We start from the raw sequence: 21,356 nt of genomic DNA on the forward strand, positions 1-21,356 counted from the left end.
ACTGATGAGGAAAGGGTTCCTGACACAAAGCGAACCTGAAAAAAGCCCTAGAACAGCTGGACTGCATCTCTATCTCCCTGCCATCTTTTATGTCTGCTTACCCTCCTGTTCCATCTGAACACCTTTACCTTGAACCTGTTGTATGACCTGAATCCCTCTTCTCTTTCCTGCTTCACTGTCACTTAGTGATGGTGCTCTTGCAGCCTCTGGTTTAGACCCAGTTTCTCCCCAGCTCTGATTCTCAAGCCTTATCTCTCCCTGCAAAGGAGATCTCCTTTGCAAATCTTGCAAAGGCTGCTCTGGTTGTCCCTTCCATGAGGTTTTCTGTCCCAGCTTCCATCCCACTCCTTTTTTTATTACATGTTTGCTGATCGCTATTGATTAATGGTTGTTACTTTTACCCCCTTTGAGGAGAAGTCCCAGCCTTCTTTTAAGACAAGCCCTCTCCTTTGAAGAGCTGACTCTTGTCACTCAACACTCTCTTTGTTTTCGGTTACCGGTGAACTCGCTCAAAGCAGAAAAGAGAAACAACTTCCTGGACAAAAGAGCGATAAGCATGCCACTCTCTTGACCTCCCACCCAAGATTAGCAAAAGATAAGAGCTTGGCACCTGGTTAACTTACTGTTGAAAGGCAGTAAATAGCTTTTTTTCTGATTTTCAGGTTTGTGGCCAGTTCTCCTTCCGTCCCATATACCTGGAATGGGAACTCATGTTTTCAGAGGACTGGGCTCCTGTACCTTCAATAGCTGGATTGTCGAGGGGCTATCAGGCGGTGTGCCTGGCATGAAGTTATACATAGAAATTAAGACTACAGGAACACTGTCCTCTTTTGCAGTTGCCTACCCTATTTGCAGGGCAACAGAGCACAAAAATCACTTGCTTTTCTTCCTGGTTGTGCTGGAACCTTTAACAGCAGCCAAACTTGCAGAAATGTTGCAGGTGAAGCTTTCTCCCCATAACTAGATGCAAGTGGTATGAAAACCTTTCCTTGTTTAAATCCCCTCCATCAAAGTCTAGTGAAGGTGGCCAGATACACAGCTCCTGCACCTTTAATGGGAAGAAAGACTTGTTGGCATTTCCTCTTCTACATAGCAATTAAAATTGCAGGATCCTTCTCCTCCTTCCCCATCTGCTGACCCTGTGGCCTAGAGCTGAGTGAAAAGGGACTTCTGAAGTTTTCTGCCCTACTTGCTGGCAGAAGAATTGGAAGGATAATTCCACTGAATAATCTTGGAGGGTGGAGAAATTCTCCAACCATTTCTCACCATCTGCAATGGAGGCACCTCAATCCCCCCTTTTCTAACTTTTGTTGTTGTTTCTGCTGCTGCAAAATGTCTTTTTTTTAAATTGAATTTAGTCTACTGAGGATGGTCGGTTTCAGATTTGAGCTGCACTCAGAACTGTGAGTGACATTATTACTGCTCCCCCCCCCTCCATTAGCTCCCGTGTTATCCTGCTGAATTCTAGCTTCCTACCCCGTTGTGAATATTTTGTGAGTAATTTTTTTAAAAAAAGACTGCCCTCGTTAAAGGTCAGCCACAAGAAAAGGTCTCACAGAGAAGCTGTCAAGCTGCACTAGAAATATCTGGATGCTGATGCGCTTGATTGCCATGAAGGCAATTGTTCAGCATTAAAATGCTTTTCAGCTCTGTTTTGTCCTGGAACCGTAATAATATTTGATTTCTGACAATTAAGTGCCCCGGCATACCTTCTTGGATGTTGGATGCAGCATTCACAGTGGAGTTCTGAACGTTTACAGCTGGGGTTGAGAACCTCAGGTTTGCGGGCCAAATGAGGCCCTCCAGGCCTCTTTCTCTGGCCCCCAAGCCTTTTCCCAGGCTATGCCCCCCTTCTAGGTCACACCCTCCACCAGCCCTGTGGCTGCCTGCCTCAAGTGCTTTTGTCTGTTGGAATATGTCCTTGAACTGTGATTTGCTTCTTGCTTCCCCAGATGGTGAGGTATAGAGGTGTGTGTGTATGTGTGTGTAAACCTCTGACTTTTGTATGGCTGGATTGTGCATTCCCCACAAAGTTAAGAGTCACACCCACCACTTCACCCTCCTTTAGCTCTGGCCCTGCCCACCCACCACTAGCATGCCAGGCCCTGGAAGGTTCTCCGCACAGGAATGCAGCCCTTGGAATGAAACTTCCCCTGCCCCTGGATTTCAAGCATGAAATTGCATGGCTTGAACAAAGTTAGTTGCGCCCAATTTCTTTGCTCCCCTCATGATCAACTGGCCAACAGGTGTGGATGGTCAAAGCATGGTGCTAATAAACCAGGGTTGTCTAAAGACCATCTCAGGCCAGACACACGAGAGCCCTGGGGCTCTCTCTTTGAGGGACAGCCACAACTCTGCCACAAGAAGCAGAGTGTGTGCTTCACATGCACAAGGTTTCAGGGCGTCTCCAGCCCAACGATCTCATTTAATAGGCTTTGGAAATATCCCTACCTGCAATCTTTGGAAACCTTCAGTCAGCCATACAGCATTAGGCTAAGTGGACTAATAGTCTGACTCAGCAGGAGTCAGCTCCCTGTGGAAAGTCATTTTGTCAGGATAGCTCCTGTCCCACAAGTAAATTGTTAGATGGGGCAACCCGCAACAGCTTGTAGGATGGCACCCAAGCGATTTTGCATGCCCATCCTACCTCCTGCTGAGAAGGATGGTATGGCTATTTTGCATGCACAGGCAAGGCTGCAGGTCCAAACTTGGCAAATCCTGGTAAAAACCTACAGAAGGATCATAGCTCAGTGTCAGAGCATCAGATTTACACGCAGAGGGTCCCAGGTTCAATACCTGGTATCTCTGGGTAGGCCTGGGAGAGCACCTTGCCTGAAACCCTGGACAGCCACTTCCAGTCAGTAGGAAATACTGAGTTAGGTGGGTCGATGCTCTGACTGAGCCCGAGAAACTTAGGTTGGGTTCTCAAGGATGGTTCACCAAAGGATGTTGAATTCACGTGATGCTGAAGGACCCCCATGGGTCATAATACCGTATTTTTCCGTCCATAAGACACCCCATGTATAAGACGCCCCCTATTTGGGGGGACTCAGATTTAAGAAAATGGGGGGAGATATATCTGTGTAAACGGTAAATGGCGTTTCTGTGCACTGCTCTGGTTCGCCAGAAGCGGCTTAGTCATGCTGGCCACATGACCCGGAAGCTGTATGCTGGCTCCCTCGGCCAATAACGTGAGATGAGCCCGGCAACCCCAGAGTCGTCCATGACTGGACCTAATGGTCAGGGGTCCCTTTACCTATATCTGTGTATAAGGCACCCCCCTAATTTTTGACATTATAGTCTTATAGACGGAAAAATACGGTAACTCTTGCAGCAGAACACTGAAGCAAATGTTCACTTGATTCTTCCTTATTATTAAAGAACTTCATATGCATTAGCTGAGTAATGTTGTTTGGCCCTGAAGTCCCACCTGCCAGGTATTTTGCAGACATAAGCCTGAGGCTGAGAGAGAAAGGAAGATTCCTTGTGGTGAACAAGAGATTTTTGAAGTAGGCATTTTTCAGCTCACAGTCCAAGCCAGCAGTTCTAACGTTGCCCCACTGAACTCAGCAATCTTCCCTTCTAAGTAAACATGCTCAGCATTGTGCTGCATGATAGCTTTTTACTGAGGGAAATGAGAACCCCTAATTGTTGGGCATTTTTCTCTAATGGTGGGCCCCTCTCTCTCCCTTGCAAAGTCCTTGCCCCTCCAGAGCGCCGTGTCAAACCTGCACAGCTTGTTGAATGAGGTCAGTTCTGCCTCACACCCTGTTTACGTAAACAGTTGCTTCAGCTAAAGAACTCTCCAGTGTGCTACAACTCCCACTCTGTGAGATGTTGCCAAATAAGGGTGGCCATATGCCCTATTTTCCAGAGGACACTCTCTGTTTAAAGGGTTGTCTGGTTTAAATTTAAATTTAAAGACCTCTAAGACGGGACAGCAGGAGGGGTCTTGAAATTGCCCATCAACAGTCAGTACCTGGACAGCAGGCTGAGCAGGAACATACAGGCCACCTGGTAATGGTCTTCCCCACTTTTATGGGATGTATTGCATATCTACTTGAAGTATAGCAATTATTTACAAATGTGCCTTTACACACACACACACACACATATATATACATTAACATGTGCAAATTTTATGTAAAGCACTTCCTTCTTTCGTCTTTTTTTTTGGTAGTGCATAAATGATCACCTTATAATTGCCGAGCAGTACAGAACTCTTACAAAAGAGATAGGAAGCCCACCTGAGAAACGGCTCTAGTTCATCAACAGCCTCAGAATCCCTTATATAGTTTCTTTTGCATATGGGGAACCTCCAATCTCATTTAGAAATTTGCTTTCAACCTGATCTGGTTGAAGCTTCAGGCTTTAAGCCAATGTCCACCCCACCAATGAGGGATATTACAACTCTTTTTGGCTTCCGATGAAAGTCTTCAGAGGTCTCCGTCAAAGTAGAACCCTCAAACCAATTTGGAATGTCATGTTAGGCAGGATTTCGGGGGCAAGTCCATCCGCTACCAGAATAAAGCTTCTTTTGCAGGGTGCCTCAGTCTGGTACAGGAAGGAAGATGGCTTCCTCTCTGGAAAGTGCCAGAGTCCTTGTATTATTCTCACAGAACTTCACTGGGCACAACCCTTTCTTTGGGGAAAGGTCTGGTAAGGAGTGTGTAACCAGTTCCCCCCAATCATGTGCCCCCTCCCCCATTAGGCCTGGGAAACATGGCCAATGACCAGGAGGGTTAAGAGCTGTAGTCTCTCAGCATCTGGAGACACTGGGGTTGAGGAGGCTGGTGTAAACAGGACATCATGAAAGCATCTGTTCTTGGCTAACCCCTACAGCAAGCTTTCCCAAAGCAGGTGCTCTTCAGATGTTCTTGAACAACAACTCCCACCATCCCTGATTATTGGCCATTATGTTTGGGGCTGGGAATTGAACATGATCTGGAATACAGCAGATTGGAAAAAGCTACTATACAGAGATATCTAAGGCTGTGCCCCTTTGTTCGTGTAAACACACCTATAGACGGTGCAAACGCCTTCCCCCCAACTTGAATTTTTTTCTTTGATTTCCTTGAATTTGCTGAGTTATTCTGCCTGAAGTGAAACCTCCAAATTAACTTTGAATTTCGTTCAACTGAAACCAACCTTTCCATCTAATCATTTGTTTTTGGACAGCATTAACTAAACAGTTGCCCACCCCCCTTTCATTGATTCTGCAACACTCTATAAACATTTTAATGAGTCAGAGGAAAGAATCAGAGCTGTAAGTCATTAATTGCTAGGCGTTTTCTGGAGACCATAACAGATGTTTCACATACGTGGCTCCCTTAGCCAACTGCCCATATTATCATCTCTTCTGAGAAAGAGCAGATGTTATGATCTAAAGGGCTGCAACTTCTTCCAGGGATTGTACAAGTCAACATCTTGTGTTGTGTGTGCTTTGACCATGCGTCTTAAGTTTAGTAAAAACATGTAAACAGGCCAGGAGGCTTTGCCTTTAGGCCTCAACAAAATACGATGGTGCTTCCCCTTTGAGGAAAACTTTGGTGGCCACACAATGTACTGTAGAAGGAAGACTTCTGTTTCAAATCACCCTTCTTTGCCCCATGTTCCTCAAAAGCCACTTGTGTGTCGCAATGAAATAATCCAAATGGCAGCCGGCCATTTTGGATCTGTCCTTTCACGCTGCCTCAGATCAAAGTCAGGTTAGGTGCAGAGGCTCTGAGGGCCTCCACGTGTGTGTGCTTCCCTTTCCCATAATGCGGTTGGTCCAGTCTCGCATGGCACTGGCAGGTGGATGCCTTGCTGTAGGTGAGCGACCTCTTCTTCTTCTGGCACTTCTGTATTGAGCGGAACACCCGCTTGCAGATGAGGTAGACAATCTCGCAGACAATGAGGACGATGCAGAAAGCAGAAGCCCCAACCATGAAGTAGGTGAAAATCTTCTTCTCCGTCGGCCGAGCGATGTAGCAGTCCACTACATTGGGGCAAGGCTTCAGATCGCACTTGACCAGCTTGGGCATGTCAAAGCTCTCCCATATCCTATGCAGGAGGTAGAGAAAGACGATCTCGATAGCCAACTTGAAGAAGAGGGTGAGAACGTAAGTCCACCAGAGGCCACCATGTTTCTTGCCAGTGTCACTGTAGAGTCTGGGGCAGTTCTCTCCATTCTTTAACCGGTTTTTCCTCTCCCTGTCCTCGCGGTAGGCCACGTGCATTATAACCAGCAGCGAAGGGCAGGTGACGAAGATAAGCTGTAGGGCCCACAGCCGGGTGTGGGAGATGGGGAAGAAGTGGTCAAAACAGACGTTGGTGCATCCGGGCTGACGGTGGTTGCAATCAAACTCCTTCTGCTCATCCCCCCACACTCGCTCAGCAGCCACCACATAAACCAGGACTCGGAAGACAAAGACAACGGAGAGCCAGATGCGCCCGAAAGCAGTGGAGTATTTGTTCACCCCGCTCAGCAGGCCCTGTAGGGTCTTCCAGTCCATGGTGACAGAAGTCTGTGAAGGTCCTGCTCACTTGAACCTGGAAGGAAAGAAAGAGAGAGAAAAGAAACGGTGCGTAAATTTTTTTTATTTCAACACTTCAAGATGGCGCCCCATACATTTGTAACCAGCAACTGGCTGGCTGGTTAATTCTCCCTCTGCCTGTGCCAGGATTCAAGCACTCAGGGGACCTGCCAGAGCTGGCTCTCTGAAGTGAGGGATGAGATGGATCCTCCTTCCATTACATCAGTGTTGGGGAACCTGAGGGCCAGCTTCTATCTGTTCTTCACCCAGGCCATACCACTCACTAGCCCTGCTTCTCATCCTCCTTGATTGTTTTCTCCTGGCTGGAATGTGCCCATGATCACACCTTTTGCTCTCCTGGATGGAGGATGGTGAGGTATGTGTGTAGAAGCTAGGCTACTGTACAAAGCTAACATTGACATTTGTTGCTTCACCTACTTTTACTTTTGCCACTGGCCCTGCCAAACGCGGCCCCCAGAAAGGAAATTGGCCCTCGGGCTGAAAAAGGTTACTCACCCCTGCATTATTTGCATGGAAACTGATCCAACTTTCAGTTTGGTCTTTTTTCAACACTGGTAATGGGAAGATGGCAGGCTGGCCATGCGGCCCACACAGATCTGTCCTCCACTTCCTCACTGCTACTCTCTGCCTCTCAGTATCTGCTGCCTGAGGCATCCGCCTCACACTGCCTAAGGGTAGGGCCAGCTCTGGGACCTGCAGGCTGTCTGGCTAGGATAGGGCATTCATTACAAGGGGACTAACTGAGGAAGTCTCCTTCCATCAGTGGGCCAGAGAGAAGGTTGGCGATATTCCTAGTCCCTTATAGATGTCTTTGGGCTGGATTTGCTTTCTGGTCTAAACAATGAAGACACTTTCTCGCTGGTGAGATGCTGCTTTTTGCTCCATCTGTTCCACCTTGCCATATCTTCAATTGCATAGGGAGTAGATCTATTTGACTTTCCATCTGCCCAGCCATTCAATTTTATACCACCTACTGACAAAGGCCAAAGTAACTTATTTCAAAGTAAAATATTTCAACATAAAACACAGTGCAGAACTGCCCAACACTCCAGATTAGACTACTGTGATACGTACCTGGGGATTGAGGAGGTCACCTGAATGGTTATGCTCAGACAGTGTCTAGGACTGTTTTTAATTGGATGGAACAAATTCCCCACAATTACACTTCTAGGGTTACCCTGCATCATGGATTCTGTAGTCCTCCAAGGCTTCACAAATGCTCATGCACATGTGTTTTGGGCTGAACTGAACTGTTGTGGGTTTTATAGTCTCAGAGTTTTGCAACATATAATACCGGTATTTCCTTTATTTCATCTAAAGTTCTGGAACACTTTTCTGTTTTGGAGGAATGCTAGATTTTGACCCAAATTCTGTTTTGGGTCAAATTTATCAGCACTTCTCTTGGAAACATGAAGAGGTGAATAGCATAATCTGGATTTATCTAGGCCTCTTTATTAAGCACACAGATTTACTCTTTCTGAAAGCGTTGATGTCACAAGATTTATTAACCTGGGCTGGCAGACAAGCAACAATATTTCTTAGTTGATTAATTCTAGCTTACTCACAGCCCCAGTAGCTTCTTGGCATTTCCTTAGAATAATTAACTTACAGGCCAAGGACGTAATCAGAAAATAGGTGAGTAGGAGCAAGGGTTTTGGCTTGGCACACCCTGTTTTGAATTTAGCACCTGGTGCTCAGTCTGGGATTCACAAGCCACCAAGATACAGCCCCCATGAAGTACCATGGACATGAATTAGCATCTCACAGCCAAATAATGACCTCTTAAATTCAGTCCTAGCACTTCTCGGGTGCTTGGGCAGGTCCATAGCTCAGTGACAGAGCATGTGCTTTGTATGCAGAAGGTCTTGGGTTCGATCAGCGACATCTCCAGGTGTGGACATTCAGGCAGAGAATGTCCCCTGCCTGGAGAGCCCCTGCCAGTCAAGTGTTGCCAATAATGTATTGCCAATGGTCTGACTCAGTGTAAGGCGGAGTAATTGCTTGAGGAAGGGCGGTAGCTCAGAGGCAGAGCCCATACAAAAGGTCCTAGGTTCAATCCCTGGCATCTGCAGGTAGCACTGGAAGAGTTTTCTCTCTGAAACCCTGGAGAGCTGCTGTGGATGCTACTGAGCGAGATAGCCTGATTTGGTGTGAGCCGGCTTGTTTGTTTTTCTCCCTCTGAATTGTCAGAATCACATATACAGTGGCAGAATGCAAGCACTTGGGTTGCTGTTAAGGGCATCCGAAATGCATCCCTTATCCCATCTAGGTCAGGTTTTTCCAGGAGAAGCAGTGGCTCTTCCTTAAGCAACCTAATTAGATTTTAGTCAGCTGCCTAACCCATCTTCCCCTTTCATCCCTAGTGGTGTTCATAATCCACCCACTTAGCTTTTTACCCTCTGGAAGGAATACACCAAAGTGGTGGAATAGCTTTCCTTTTAACTCTTACTTCCTTGGCTTCTTTTTCCATTGAGATTCCGGTGTGTGTGTGTGTGTGTGTGTGTGTGTGTGTGTGTGTGTGTGTTAAATGTAGGGATGGGAGAACCTGTCAGTTTCGGCTGCTCTCAGTTTCTCACTTTTCCCATCTTAAGTTCAGTCTTCCATATTTCCAGGTCAGTTTGCATTTTTAAAAGGACCTTATGAAAATCCATCAGAATTTTAGTGCAAATTTATCCTAACGTACACACTTTTGCAAAGCAATTTCTCCTAATACGATGCTGTTTCCATAAACTGTACTAGTATTTTAATGAACAGTTTACCTTAATAGATGCATTTTTACACACATTACTAAGCTTGGGAATTTCAACGCAAATTCGGAGAAGTGGGAATTTTGATGAATGACTGTGCTTTGGAATACTTATTGTTTCAGAAAGTGAATCAGGCAGATTCAACTTTTTTTTTTTAAAAAAAAAAATATGTGTATCTGTTTGCCTGTTACTCTGGGCTCCTTTGGGAGGAAGAGTGGGATATAAATTTATTCATTAGATTTAAGTTAAATAAATGTGAACTGAATCAAAATTCTTCCCCCACCCCTAGTTAGATACTTGTCCTTTGGGTTGTGTACTTGCTTTTTTTTTTTTTTGCCAAGCGCAGTTCTACTGTTCATTTTTAAAACATTGTGTTATTGCATTGTAATTCTATATATTATTATATTAACATCAAGGCCAGTCATGGCAAACAACATGCAGTCATTCGTTAAAGTAAACATGTGGGTAGGGAAAGCCCTGCCAACATATGTTTTTAATAAGGAGGAAAAAAGACATTTCTTTTGAGGAATGGTCATTTTTCCCTACGCACTGAGCTGCAAAATCAGATCCTGCTTTGCCATGTTTTCCACAACCGAGAGGCTCCCAGTCCCCCAATCTCAAGAAACTTACCACAGCCAAAGGCCTATCAATAAGTCAAGGCAAGCTTAACCATATCAACATATGCATTTAAATACATGTTTTGAAACTAAAGTAGTCAATTTTATGCCTATATTGAGAATAATAATAATAATTTATTATTTATACCCCGCCATCTGGCTGAGTTTCCCCAGCCACTCTGGGCGGCTTCCAACAGAAAAATAAAATACAGTAATCTATTAAACATAAAAGCCTCCCTAAACAGGGCTGCCTTCAGATGTCTTCTAAAAATCTGGTAGCTGTTTTTCTCTTTGACATCTGATGGGAGGGCGTTCCACAGGGCAGGCACCACTACCGAGAAGGCCCTCTGCTTGGTTCCCTGTAACTTGGCTTCTCACAACGAGGGAACCGCCAGAAGGCCCTCGGCGCTGGACCCAGGGGCGTAGGAAGATAGGGGCAGTGCGCCCCGAGTGACGTGATCCCAGGGGCGCCATTGCCGCTGCCCACCCTGCCCCAAAACACCCGCCCCGTCCCTGCGTGTGACGCGCCCTGCCCCAAAACGCACACGTCACTGCGCACGCCCCGCCCCGCCCCCAGAATGCGCACCACATCACTGTGGCCAGCTGGCTGGATCTCAGTGTCCGGGCAGAATGATGGGGGTGGAGACGCTCCTTCAGGTATACTGGACCGAGGCCTTTTAGGGCTTTAAAGGTCAGCACTGGCACTTTGAATTGTGCTCGGAAACATACTGGGAGCCAATGTAGATCTTTCAAGACCGGTGTTATGTGGTATCGGTGGCCGCTCCCAGTCACCAATCTAGCTGCTGCATTCTGGATTGGTTGTAGTTTCCGGGACACCTTCAGAGGTAGCCCCACGTAGAGCGCATTGCAGTAGTCCAAGCGGAAGATAACTAGAGCATGCACCACTCTGGAGAGACAGTCTGCAGGCAGGTAGGGTCTCAGGCTGCGTACCAGATGGAGCTGGTAGACAGCTGCCCTGGACACGGAATTGACCTGTGCCTCCATGGACAGGTGTGAGTCCAAAATGACTCCCAGGCTGCCACCTGGTCCTTCAGGGGCACAGTTAACCCACTCAGGATCAGGCAGTCCTCCATACCTGCCCACCTCCTGTCCCCCACAAACAGTACTTCTGTCTTGTCAGAATTCAACCTCAATCTGTTAGCCACCATCCATCCTCCAACCGCCTCCAGGCACTCACACAATAGGGGAATTTGGCTGTTTTCCCTGCAATTAAGGTGGCTGTTTGCTCTGCCTTTACAGTGGGCAATCCTCTATTTGAAGCACTTCTCTATTTGTATGGTATTTGTACAAGATCAGATTAAATATAAAAGGATTTTAACAGTCCTTTCCTTGGCAACGAGCCCTGCCATAGTCTTTCCCACCATGGAACTGCATTTCTCTTTACCTGTATATCATGTTCATGATTTCTAAATGTGATAAATTAGCATATGCAAGAATCTTCAAAGGAGGGACTTTGGGCAGCTGCAAGGGAAGAAGTGGTTAACCCCCAATCTGCTGCAATCCCAATAATTATGTAACATTCCCTCCATGAGCTGTCATTTGCATCTGAAATATCACATAGGTTAAATGCACAGGTACATGGAAGGTTATGTCTTGATGGTTCATTCTTGAAAGACAAGGAGAAGGGTGCCTGCCTATAACACATGCTCTCTCCATAAATATGCGACCCTGAGTTTCTTAGTTCTTGCAGGCATTTCCTGTGCAAAAATGAGAGGTGCCAACTGGATGTGGCAACTGTCTGGCATCAGGAGGAATGGACTATCTTCTGCAATGTAGAACACATGGGCTGGGCTGCCGATCCAGCAAGACTAGAGAACGAGATCAGAGCAGTTATTCCTGAAGGACAGGATCAGAATGGTAGAGAACATATTTTAAGACTCTTCTTTGGTGTTATTGACACCACATTTAGTTGATTGGAAACCTTTTCGAAGACTAAGGCAGCAAGAATCCTGATCTTTTCGTAAAATATGTAAAAGCTGCTTCATTAGATTAGTGCACAATTTCTGTATGTAATAACACCCTATGGGATCTGAAAAGTGGGTCTTTTTATGGGCACATGAAATAAAATATGGATGTCTAATTTTGCTGTAATTCTATTTGCTTCTGTTAATATTGCAAGTACATGTTAAAAGCAGATAACATGCACAAAGACTGTGCAAAGGTATTGGGTAAAAAATAATTGTGGCTACTGCATCAAGCTTAAGTGTGGCATTTAATTAGGTGTTTCAGGCTTTTTGGGGTTCTATGACTTGCAAAGGTGTGTTTAAGGAAGCAACTTGTACATCTGATTAAGTAATGGTATTTACACAACTGCTGGAGTTTGATTTGCTAACTTGTAAAATCAAGTTGGCTTGCTTAGCAGAATATTCTTATGACATATCACCACAGGCACAATTATCTTAAATGGGGCACCCATAAGTTGTAAATTGCCATTTTGCTTGACTTGTACCTGGGATACCAAGAAAATAATGTATGTAATGGGCTTCTTCCAAGGTATATCAGATAGGGCAACAGCGAGATTCCTAAATTGCAGGGGGTTGGATGCGATGGCCCTCAGGGTTCATTCCAACTCTACAATTCTATGATTCTAAATAATGGTTAAAGTGTTCTCTGGATGTTAACTAATTTCCATTATGTGATTCCAGGATGGCTCTCTGCTCCTGTGCCTTTAACAGCAGCTGGACACAGAAACTGGATGCTCAAAGCTTTCACTATTGGAATACTGCCAGGAAAAGCATCACCTGCTAGATTTGTTTGTGCCAGTTGGTCAGATGCAAAAGTGGAAAGGGCGACTGGACCTTTAATAGTTCTGTGCAGGAGGGCATTTTTAATTTGCAGGAGAAGAAACACCTTCTGAATGTCTTTACACACCTATTAAAGACACAGCAGCCCTTCTCCTCTGTTGCATCTGGCCACCCTAGAGTCAGGACATATTTACATCCTTGGTGTATATATTCCAGTAAAAGCAAACAGTTGGTAGTTTTAAAGGTTACCTCCATTGCCTGAGTGTTTTGATTTTGGAAGTCATCCAATATATAATCTCAAGAGTTTATTAACAGCTAAGGTATTGTCAAATACTATATAACCATTACTCATCAGGTCTGAAATGTTTGCATGCAAAATAATGTAACCAACTTCTACCCAAACAAACAGATATAAACAAGGTAATTGAAGTCTTCTTTTTTTGCTCGCTGACTCATTTAATGGGCCTAAGTCTTGCTTAGATTGAATTCCAGAAAAGCACTGGCATTTGTCCAGTATGGTTGCCAAATGACCAGAAAAACAAAGATTCCAAGCCTTAAACAGCACCTTGATTTGGACAAATCAACAGAGAATATTTTTACAGCAGCCTTCCCCAATGCCATGCCTGCAACGTTTATTTATTCCTCTTACTACAACTCGCATGAGCCCCAGCAAACACGGCCAATGGTCAGGAACCTAGTCGCCCCAAACATTAGAGGGCACTGGGTTTGTTGCTTCTTGAAACGCAGTCATCTGCCAGCATAGTCTGCTGATCCAGCTGCTGATGCTGGAAGAGGAGCAGGGGCTGCTCTGCTGCAGCTAAGCAAACAGACAGGCTTAGTAACTCCCAGCACCCCCTGGGGGCGGGGACACACAGCGCCTCCACCTTTAATAGTAATGTAGCTGAAGGCATTTCAGCAGGTGCAACTTGCATGCAGAGCTACACCTGCTGGAATTCCCTCATCTAGAGTTCTCTCCTCTGTTTGCATCAGGCTGCTCCATCAAATCTCAACTGGGTGGGGGCTCAAAAAGAGCTGCTTCTTTAATATGATGCACGTGACATGTTTTCTGGTCTCACAAAAACCTGCCCAGAGCAAACAGGCTTGTTCATCATTACTGTGCTTTTGGCTCCTGCATTCCAGGCAGTACTTAAATGGGAGTTAGCTAGTGAGAGAGTGCACTGCAGGTGAGCTGATAATCTAACCTTCAGGGCTGAAAGGGGGGGGCATTAACTTCTTAACTGCTGGAGCACTGGGGACCCATCTGCAAACCATGTCTATTTGGCTAACCATGTCCCATTGTTTGGGCAAGGGCAGCTATGCCTGGCTGCCATAGGTGATCAGGAATTTCATTCAGGCGAGTGAGCAGGTTGATGCCAGGGACAGAGTGCTCTGTCCCTCCTTCACCAGTCAACTGTGCTCCCATGCTAGCTGCAAAGGAGAGAAAGAGGGCAGGCTATTTGCCTCTTAGCAGGCTAGTAACTAAGGGCGGCCATATTTAAAAAAGTAAAAACCAGGATACCCCGAAAGTTGTTGAGCTTTTCCAAAAGCGATTTTTTCAATTGACTTGTCTAAGATCCAGAACAAAGTGTCACCTTTTGGAAACTTCCCCCGGAAGTCAATTCTGCCTTTGAAATCCTGGTGATGTCTGGGAAAATCTGGGCGTATGGCAGCCCTAAATTTCATAGGCTTAGGAGCAGGGGAAACTTCCTTGTACTGAGTCAGCCGTTAGTCCATCTAGCTCATTGCTGTCTGCACTTACTGGCAGTGTCTCCCCATGGTTTCGTTTGAGGACATTCCCAAACCCAACCTTCTGCATGAAAGCAGATGCCCTAACACTCAGCAACAAGTCTGGCCTAGCGGATACAGAGGTTGAATTTGATCTGGGAGACCTGATTGCAGACCCACTCTAGACCAGGCATCCCCAAACTTCGGCCCTCCAGATGTTTTGGACTACAATTCCCATCTTCCCCAACCACTGGTCCTGTTAGCTAGGGATCATGGGAGTTGTAGGGCCGCAGTTTGGGGATGCCTGCTCTAGAGGCTTGTTCTAAAGACTTAGGGAAGCTATGCCCCTCTCAACCCCCTCTTCCCCATGTGACATGAACTGAAACTATAGCAGTCTACCCAGCTAACAGGGCTGTTATAGTTTTGCAAGAGCAATTTGCAATTAGAATATTTTATGAATAGATAAAGGTAACCAACGGGACTCAGTTCAACCCCATAATCCCCAAAGTTAAGACAAATCACCCCCACTCTTCCTCAAATGATTAATCACAACGCTTTGCACTGATTTATGATTTTCTGAGTATTCTTCAATATATATTTGATTATATTAACATCAATAGCTTTATAAGTCATAGGTTCTGCACAAAAATTAAAAACATACCCAGTTTACATTTGAGTAATGCAGGCTTACAATAATTATGCCAGTAACTCTTTCAACTGCTCTTTAAAGAAGGGAAGTGGGGGCCCCCGTGGCCCTTCAGATGGTGTGGAACACTCCAGATCCCTTAATGCAGGCACCCCCAAACTGTGGCCCTCCAGATGTTTTGGCCTACAACTCCCATGATCCCTAGCTAACAGGACCAGTGGTTGGGGAAGATGGGAATTGTAGTCCAAAACATCTGGAGGGCCGAAGTTTGGGGATGCCTGCCTTAATGTTTTATTTTTGACCATATTGAGTCAGGATGATGGGAGTTGGAGGGCTATTTGGATTTAAGGATAGAGCTAATTTAGCACAGATGGGCAACTGAAGCTGAGGGAGAAAGGAGCTGGCTTAAAAGACACCTGATAAATGCATGGCTGAGGTGAGACTTGAACCCAGAGCTTCTCAATTCACTGCTCACTTTTGGGGGAGCCAACATGGTGCCTTCCAGATCTTGCTGGACTACAACTCACATCATCCCCAGCTACCAGATGATGGGATTTGGGCTCTAGCAACATGAGGAGGGCACCATGTTGGTTACCCTTAGCTTGCTTTGTTGTTCTTGTGCAGTATTAAAGGCTTTTCAAACACACACACACACACACACACACACACACACAACGTGTGGAAATAAATAAATAAATTTAGGGTTGCAGCCAATCCTAGTTTTGCTCAGAGTAAACCCATTGAACTTAATGGCCATGACTGACCAAGGACCATTAATGTCAATAGGTCTACACTAAGTCGGACTTGGTTGGATACCACTTATAGTAATCACTTTTTCTGTATTTCTTGGGCTTGATACAATATATAGTAAATTAATTGCTCTTATTTTCAAAATTGATAAGCCATGAGCCTACTTCCATACTTTGTAGTGGTGAGAGCCATCTGGATGTGGTCCAATGTGCTACTTGCTTGCAGCTAAGAGCTTGGCTCCTAAGCCAGACTGGGGTGGGCCTACAGCCAGGCAGCAGCTGAATTTAAATATGAAATCTCTTCAGGTAACTGTGAGGAAGCCTGGCCAGCCATGGGCAACAGAACAGGGGCAAATTAATGACTGGATCACAAGACAAACATACTTTGCACCACCCCCTTTCACCTAATGATGCTGATTGCTTGGCTGTAGGAAGTTCTCATGCATCACCTAATTAACTTATGGAACTCATTGTCACAGGATGTGATCACAAATCATTAGTTTTGACTAGTGTCAAAACACATCCTCTAGTTTCTTCAAACTTTTCCTCCCCTGTGGAAAAAGGCTTCATTTTTTCTGCCTCTTTTTGAGGGCCTTTTAGAATTCCTTCCTAAAAAATACTTTAAAACAAAACTGATGAACAGCTGTCAGCCACACTGTCAACAGCCTCCCCACCTTTTCATGCTGATTACAGGAGTAGGGAACCTTCTTCAATCCAAAGGCCACATTACCTAGTGGGCAACCTCCTAGGTGCTGCATGCCAGTGGTGCATGGGGCCAAAGGTAAATGTGCAGGGCAGTTATGCAGCTTTTACCTTTGTTCCAGCCATGCAAACAAAAAAGAAAACAAAACTAGAACAGACCGTCTCCCTATTTTCCATGGACGTCCCTGATTTAGAGAAGCTATCCCAGTTTCTGATTTGATCCCGGAATGTCCCACTTTTCCTTAGGATGCCCCTATATTTTTTTTCTGGAAAATATTGGAAGGTATGCCAATACCCCCCCCCCCTCAAACAGGCAAGAGTCATTATCACTTCTCATCGACAAATTCCAGCCAGGCAAAAATACTCTCCACTAGGGCAAGAGCAGAGTTGGTAAGTATTATGCCCTGGACACATGGGCCTTATTTGATAGTTTTAGAATGCCATTTATTTTCTCATCATTTGCTGAAGGATGATTAAAAGCGCACACACACACACATGCAAGGGAAGTATTTGGAACAATGCTTGTTCTGATGGCTTGCAAAAAGAAGAAGCAGAAGAGGAAGAAGAAGAGGAGGAGGAAGAAGTTTTATAAAGGATAGGTCTATTAAAAGCTGTAAGCAGTGATCCATAGATGGAGCCTCTAATAGGTAGAAGAAGACTACCTTTGGATACCAGATCTTGCCTGCTGGTGCAATTCCTGAAGATATCTAGCAAGCCCCACTTGAGAATAGGATATTGGACTAGGAGATCTTTGAGGGTCTAATCCCAATTTTTATTCTCAAAGGATTATTTATGGCACATAGCCCCTGCATGCGTGAAATAATAAAGAAGAGTTCGAGTGATGGTAGAAATGTATAAAATTATGCATGACATGGAGAAAGCGGATAGACAAAAGTTTTTCTTTCTTTTTCACAACACTGGAACTAATGGACATTCAGTGAAGTTGAGTGTTGGAAGATTCAGGACAGATAACAGAAAACGCTTCTTCACGAAGCACATAGTTAGACTATGGAACTCGCTCCCACTGGAGGCAGTGATGTGCCAGGAACGTGAATGGCTTTAAAAGAGGACCAGGCAAATTCATGGAGGAGGAGAGGGCTATCGATGGCTCTGCCTTCATGGTCAGAGACAGGAATGCTTCTGAAAACCAGTTGCTGGAAACCATAGGAAGGAAGGGTGCGCTTGTGCTTGGGCCCTGCTTTTGGGTTTCCCAAAGGCATCTCATTGGCCTGACGCAACAGGTTCTTCTTATGTTCTTAAGAGAATGCCTTTGAGCATGCACAGAGTGCCTTTCACAAATTCCTAATGTTGAACAAGTTTGGGATTATGGCTTAAAGTCAGGGGCTGTAACTGATACCAACTGCAAAAGTAAATTGCGGCTGGTTCCTGTGTGTGCACTCATCACTTGATGGCTGCCACATCACAGGATGAGTTGCATGTGTGAACGGGCTCACTAGTCAAGCCTTGTGAACAAACACAGCTTAATAGTACAGGGTGTGCTTTGTGAGCAGGAGGCCCAATTGCCGACATCTCTAGGTAGGGCTGGGAAAGACTCCTGCCTGAAACCTTGGACACCTGAGCTATATGGAAAGGCCTGTGACTCAATGGTAGAGCATATGCCATGCATGCCAAAGGTCCCAGATTCAAACCCTGGCATCTCCAGGTAGGACTGAGAGAGACCCCGAAGAGCTGTTGCCAGTCAGTGTAAGCAATATTGAGCTAGATGGGCAAATGAGCTGACTCAATATAAGGCAGCTTTCTATGTTCCTGTGTTCCAGCACTGCCTATAACAGGTAGGGCTGGGAAAGACTCCCTGTCTAAAACCCTGGAGAGTGGCTGCCAGCCAGTGTAGGGAGTATTGAGCCAGATGGACCAGTTATCTGACTTGGTATAGGGCAGCTCCCTGTGTTCCAGTTGTGTTCCAGTGCTGCCTATAGCAAAACCCACTTGCCCCCCCTGCCCCTCCCTTTTCTAGGGCCAACACTTTGAAAAGTCACCATTCAAACACCTGTCCTTAGTGCTGCCTCAACCATGGCACTTCTCTCTGCTGCAGGTCTGACCCAACCCTGTGTCATTCTACCTTTCCTAAACATCTGGTGATAGTAGACTTCCTTATAATCTCAAACATCCTTCCCCTCAGTAATGTCGGAATCCCTCAGGGTTAACAGATGTCTTTTGTTTCAAACCCTCCGTCTCCTAGAACTTTATTAAGGCCCTTTTATTTCACAGGCCTAGCCTTCTGGGGAACGCCAAAAGGGCCATTTGATGGCTCCATCAGTGCCTTTTATTTTCAACTCATCCCCTATATCGGGGTCTCTAATCTTTTGGGGGGCCTGAGGGCACATTTGGAAAGCTATCATGAGCACCACAAAATGCCCATTTCCCAGAAGAACCCCCCCGAGATACCCAAACAACCCACACAACCCTCAACAAATAAAATGCAGGCAAAAAAGCCAGTCAGCCCTCACAAAAGGCAATCCCCAAAAGTCAAATTTTAAAGTTATTTTTAATAACAACAGTAATAATAACACTGGGGAAAGCTAGGAGGGGGGCACTAAGGCAGATGCCCAAGGGCACCACGGTGCCCACAGATGCTAGTTTGGGGACCGCAACCTACGGTAAGTGGTTCTCACCTCCAGCTCAGGTGGGCCTGAGACTCTACCTGCAATCTACTCCTTAGGGCACAAATCCTAGACACACTAATAAAATGTGTAAATATGAAGTAAGCATCTCCTTTGGGGCCAATGTCATCTGGGGGTGGGGTGGGGGGGTTGACTGCAGACTGGTGCAGGGAGAAAAGGATTAAGCCCTGCCTACAGGCCACACTCTGAATTGGGGCCCCACATGGTTACGCTTCCCCTGAAAATGAAACTAGCATGAAGCACGCACTAACAATAACTTTTAAAAAGGACAGATCCTTAGATGGGACTGAATTCTGTTGACGGCAGCAAAGGCTTGCTTCCAAAAACCGTGCAGAAGGATTGAACAGAAGGATTGAACACATGCCCAATTTTTTCCTACTGAAGCCAAAGGTGCTTTCAAATGATCATGCCCCCATGAAAGACCTCTCAGCCTTCCAACCCCCACAGTCCTAAAGAACAGCCCCCCCACTTTAGAGTTCAAGTTCTCAGTCCCAACAGTCTCTAAGGTGCGTCGAGCCACTTACACAAAAGCATAAGAGGGAGTAGTAGGAACTTTCTAACTTTCTTGATAAAAGACATTTTTAAAAAGCCTTTCCTTTTAAATCAAAATTGCCAACCAGATTTGATTTGTTCTTGGGCAAGCCGTCTGGAAGATTTCGTTTAGGCAGATCTAACGACCATGGTGTTATAGGAGCCAGAGCAACGAAAATGCCTCGTTCAGATGCTATTCACTCAGAATAATCTGTGCCACTTCCTCGATCCACCAGTATAAAGTTAAATTCTACTTACCAACTCAGAATCGTCCTTGATCTTCCTTGCCAACTTTGCCCAGAGAAAAGCTGGGAAGTCTCCCAGGAGGCAGGACCCCGTACCTTTAGGGTTTATGCCATAAAACTTTCTCCCTGTCCTGCATAGGGAAGCGCCAAAAAAGCCAGGCTCATTGCACTGTACGGAGCTGCCTTATTTTTGTGTGAGCAATAAGGGTGTGGTGCCTTTTGGGTTGTGCAAGAAGAAAGGAATCCTTTCTGAGTTGTGAAGGGGGTGGCAGAGAGAGAGAGGCTTTGGCTCAGCCGGTTTTCTGCAGCTGATCAGTCTGCAGAAGTGCATATGGGACACAAAGGCGATGTGGGCCAGCCTAACACACACAATACCCCTTTCCTTTCCCCGCTTTTCTTTGGGATAAAAAGGGATGCCACACTCTCTAGAGCTGGTGTATGTGAAACAAGCCTGTCTGGGCAAGTTGCAGACTAGGTGCGAGGGCAGCTGCTCTTTGAAGATCACAATGGAATGTGGGAGGGAACAGATTAGCATAGCTGCCTTTTTTTATTGCTTAGTATTGAGATTGCACCACCAGGGTATACACAATATTTTTCTAGGAACTCTAACCAACAAGGATCCAAAGCACAGGAGACAATAATGGAGAGGGAACAACCACACAGCTACAGAAGGGGCCTTGGAGGTCCTAGTCCAGGCACCCCCAAACTGCGGCCCTCCAGATGTTTTGGCTTACAACTCCCATGATCCCTAGCTAACAGGACCAGTGGTCAGGGATAATGGGAATTGTAGTCTAAAACATCTGGAGGGCCAAAGTTTGGGGATGCCTGTCCTAGTCCAACCCTATGCTCAAGGGGTGGGGAACAGATTTCAGCTCAAAGGCTGCAATTCCTTGCGGGGGGGGGGCATGTCATGAGTGGGTGTGGCCAGAGGCAAATGTGGGTGGAGCAATGCAGGCAAACTTTACTTCTGTACAGTAGGCTCATTTCCACACTCTCTCTCACACCCCTCTCTATCCTTCACCCATGGAAGCAAAAGACATTATCACAGTTCAAGGACACATTTTGCGTTCAAGGAGGGTATGAAGCAGGGCCGGCACAGGGTGAGGCTCCTGATGGCTGGATAGGCTTGGAAGGCTGCTTCTGGTTCCCATCCCTACCTTATGCTGGTGAAGAGTTCAAGGGAACTCCAAAGCAGGCTTGCAATGTTTCTGTAAATCACTACTGGGTATTTTCCTAACAGTCCAAGCACAATTTCTTTGGTAGTTTATGGTGGACGGTGTTACTCATCCATGTGAGGTTTCCACAGCATCCACACAGCATTATCCTAATCAAACTACTGTCCCATAGGACCCCCAATTTAATCCAAATTTACATTTTTTGGGATTTTTTTTAAAATCAGATTTTCCACCGAAATGGTAAATTCCAATTAAATGTTGAGCAGACGCATG

At 45.7% G+C, this 21,356-nt stretch overlaps 1 protein-coding gene across 1 annotated transcript; it reads right to left on the bottom strand.

The window, feature by feature from the left end:
* Positions 1-733: 733 nt before the first annotated feature.
* LOC118087420 (gap junction beta-3 protein) lies at positions 734-20,355 on the bottom strand. The gene is made up of 2 exons (XM_035120041.2): positions 19,922-20,355; positions 734-6,534 (listed from the first exon to the last, which is right to left on the bottom strand). The coding sequence occupies exon 2, from the start codon at positions 6,495-6,497 to the stop codon at positions 5,694-5,696; it is 804 nt and encodes a 267-aa protein (XP_034975932.2). The 5' UTR covers positions 6,498-6,534; positions 19,922-20,355; the 3' UTR covers positions 734-5,693.
* Between the last annotated feature and the right edge of the window lie 1,001 nt (positions 20,356-21,356).

Source organism: Zootoca vivipara, chromosome 6 (assembly GCF_963506605.1).
Source record: "Zootoca vivipara chromosome 6, rZooViv1.1, whole genome shotgun sequence".
Taxonomy (NCBI): domain Eukaryota; kingdom Metazoa; phylum Chordata; class Lepidosauria; order Squamata; family Lacertidae; genus Zootoca; species Zootoca vivipara.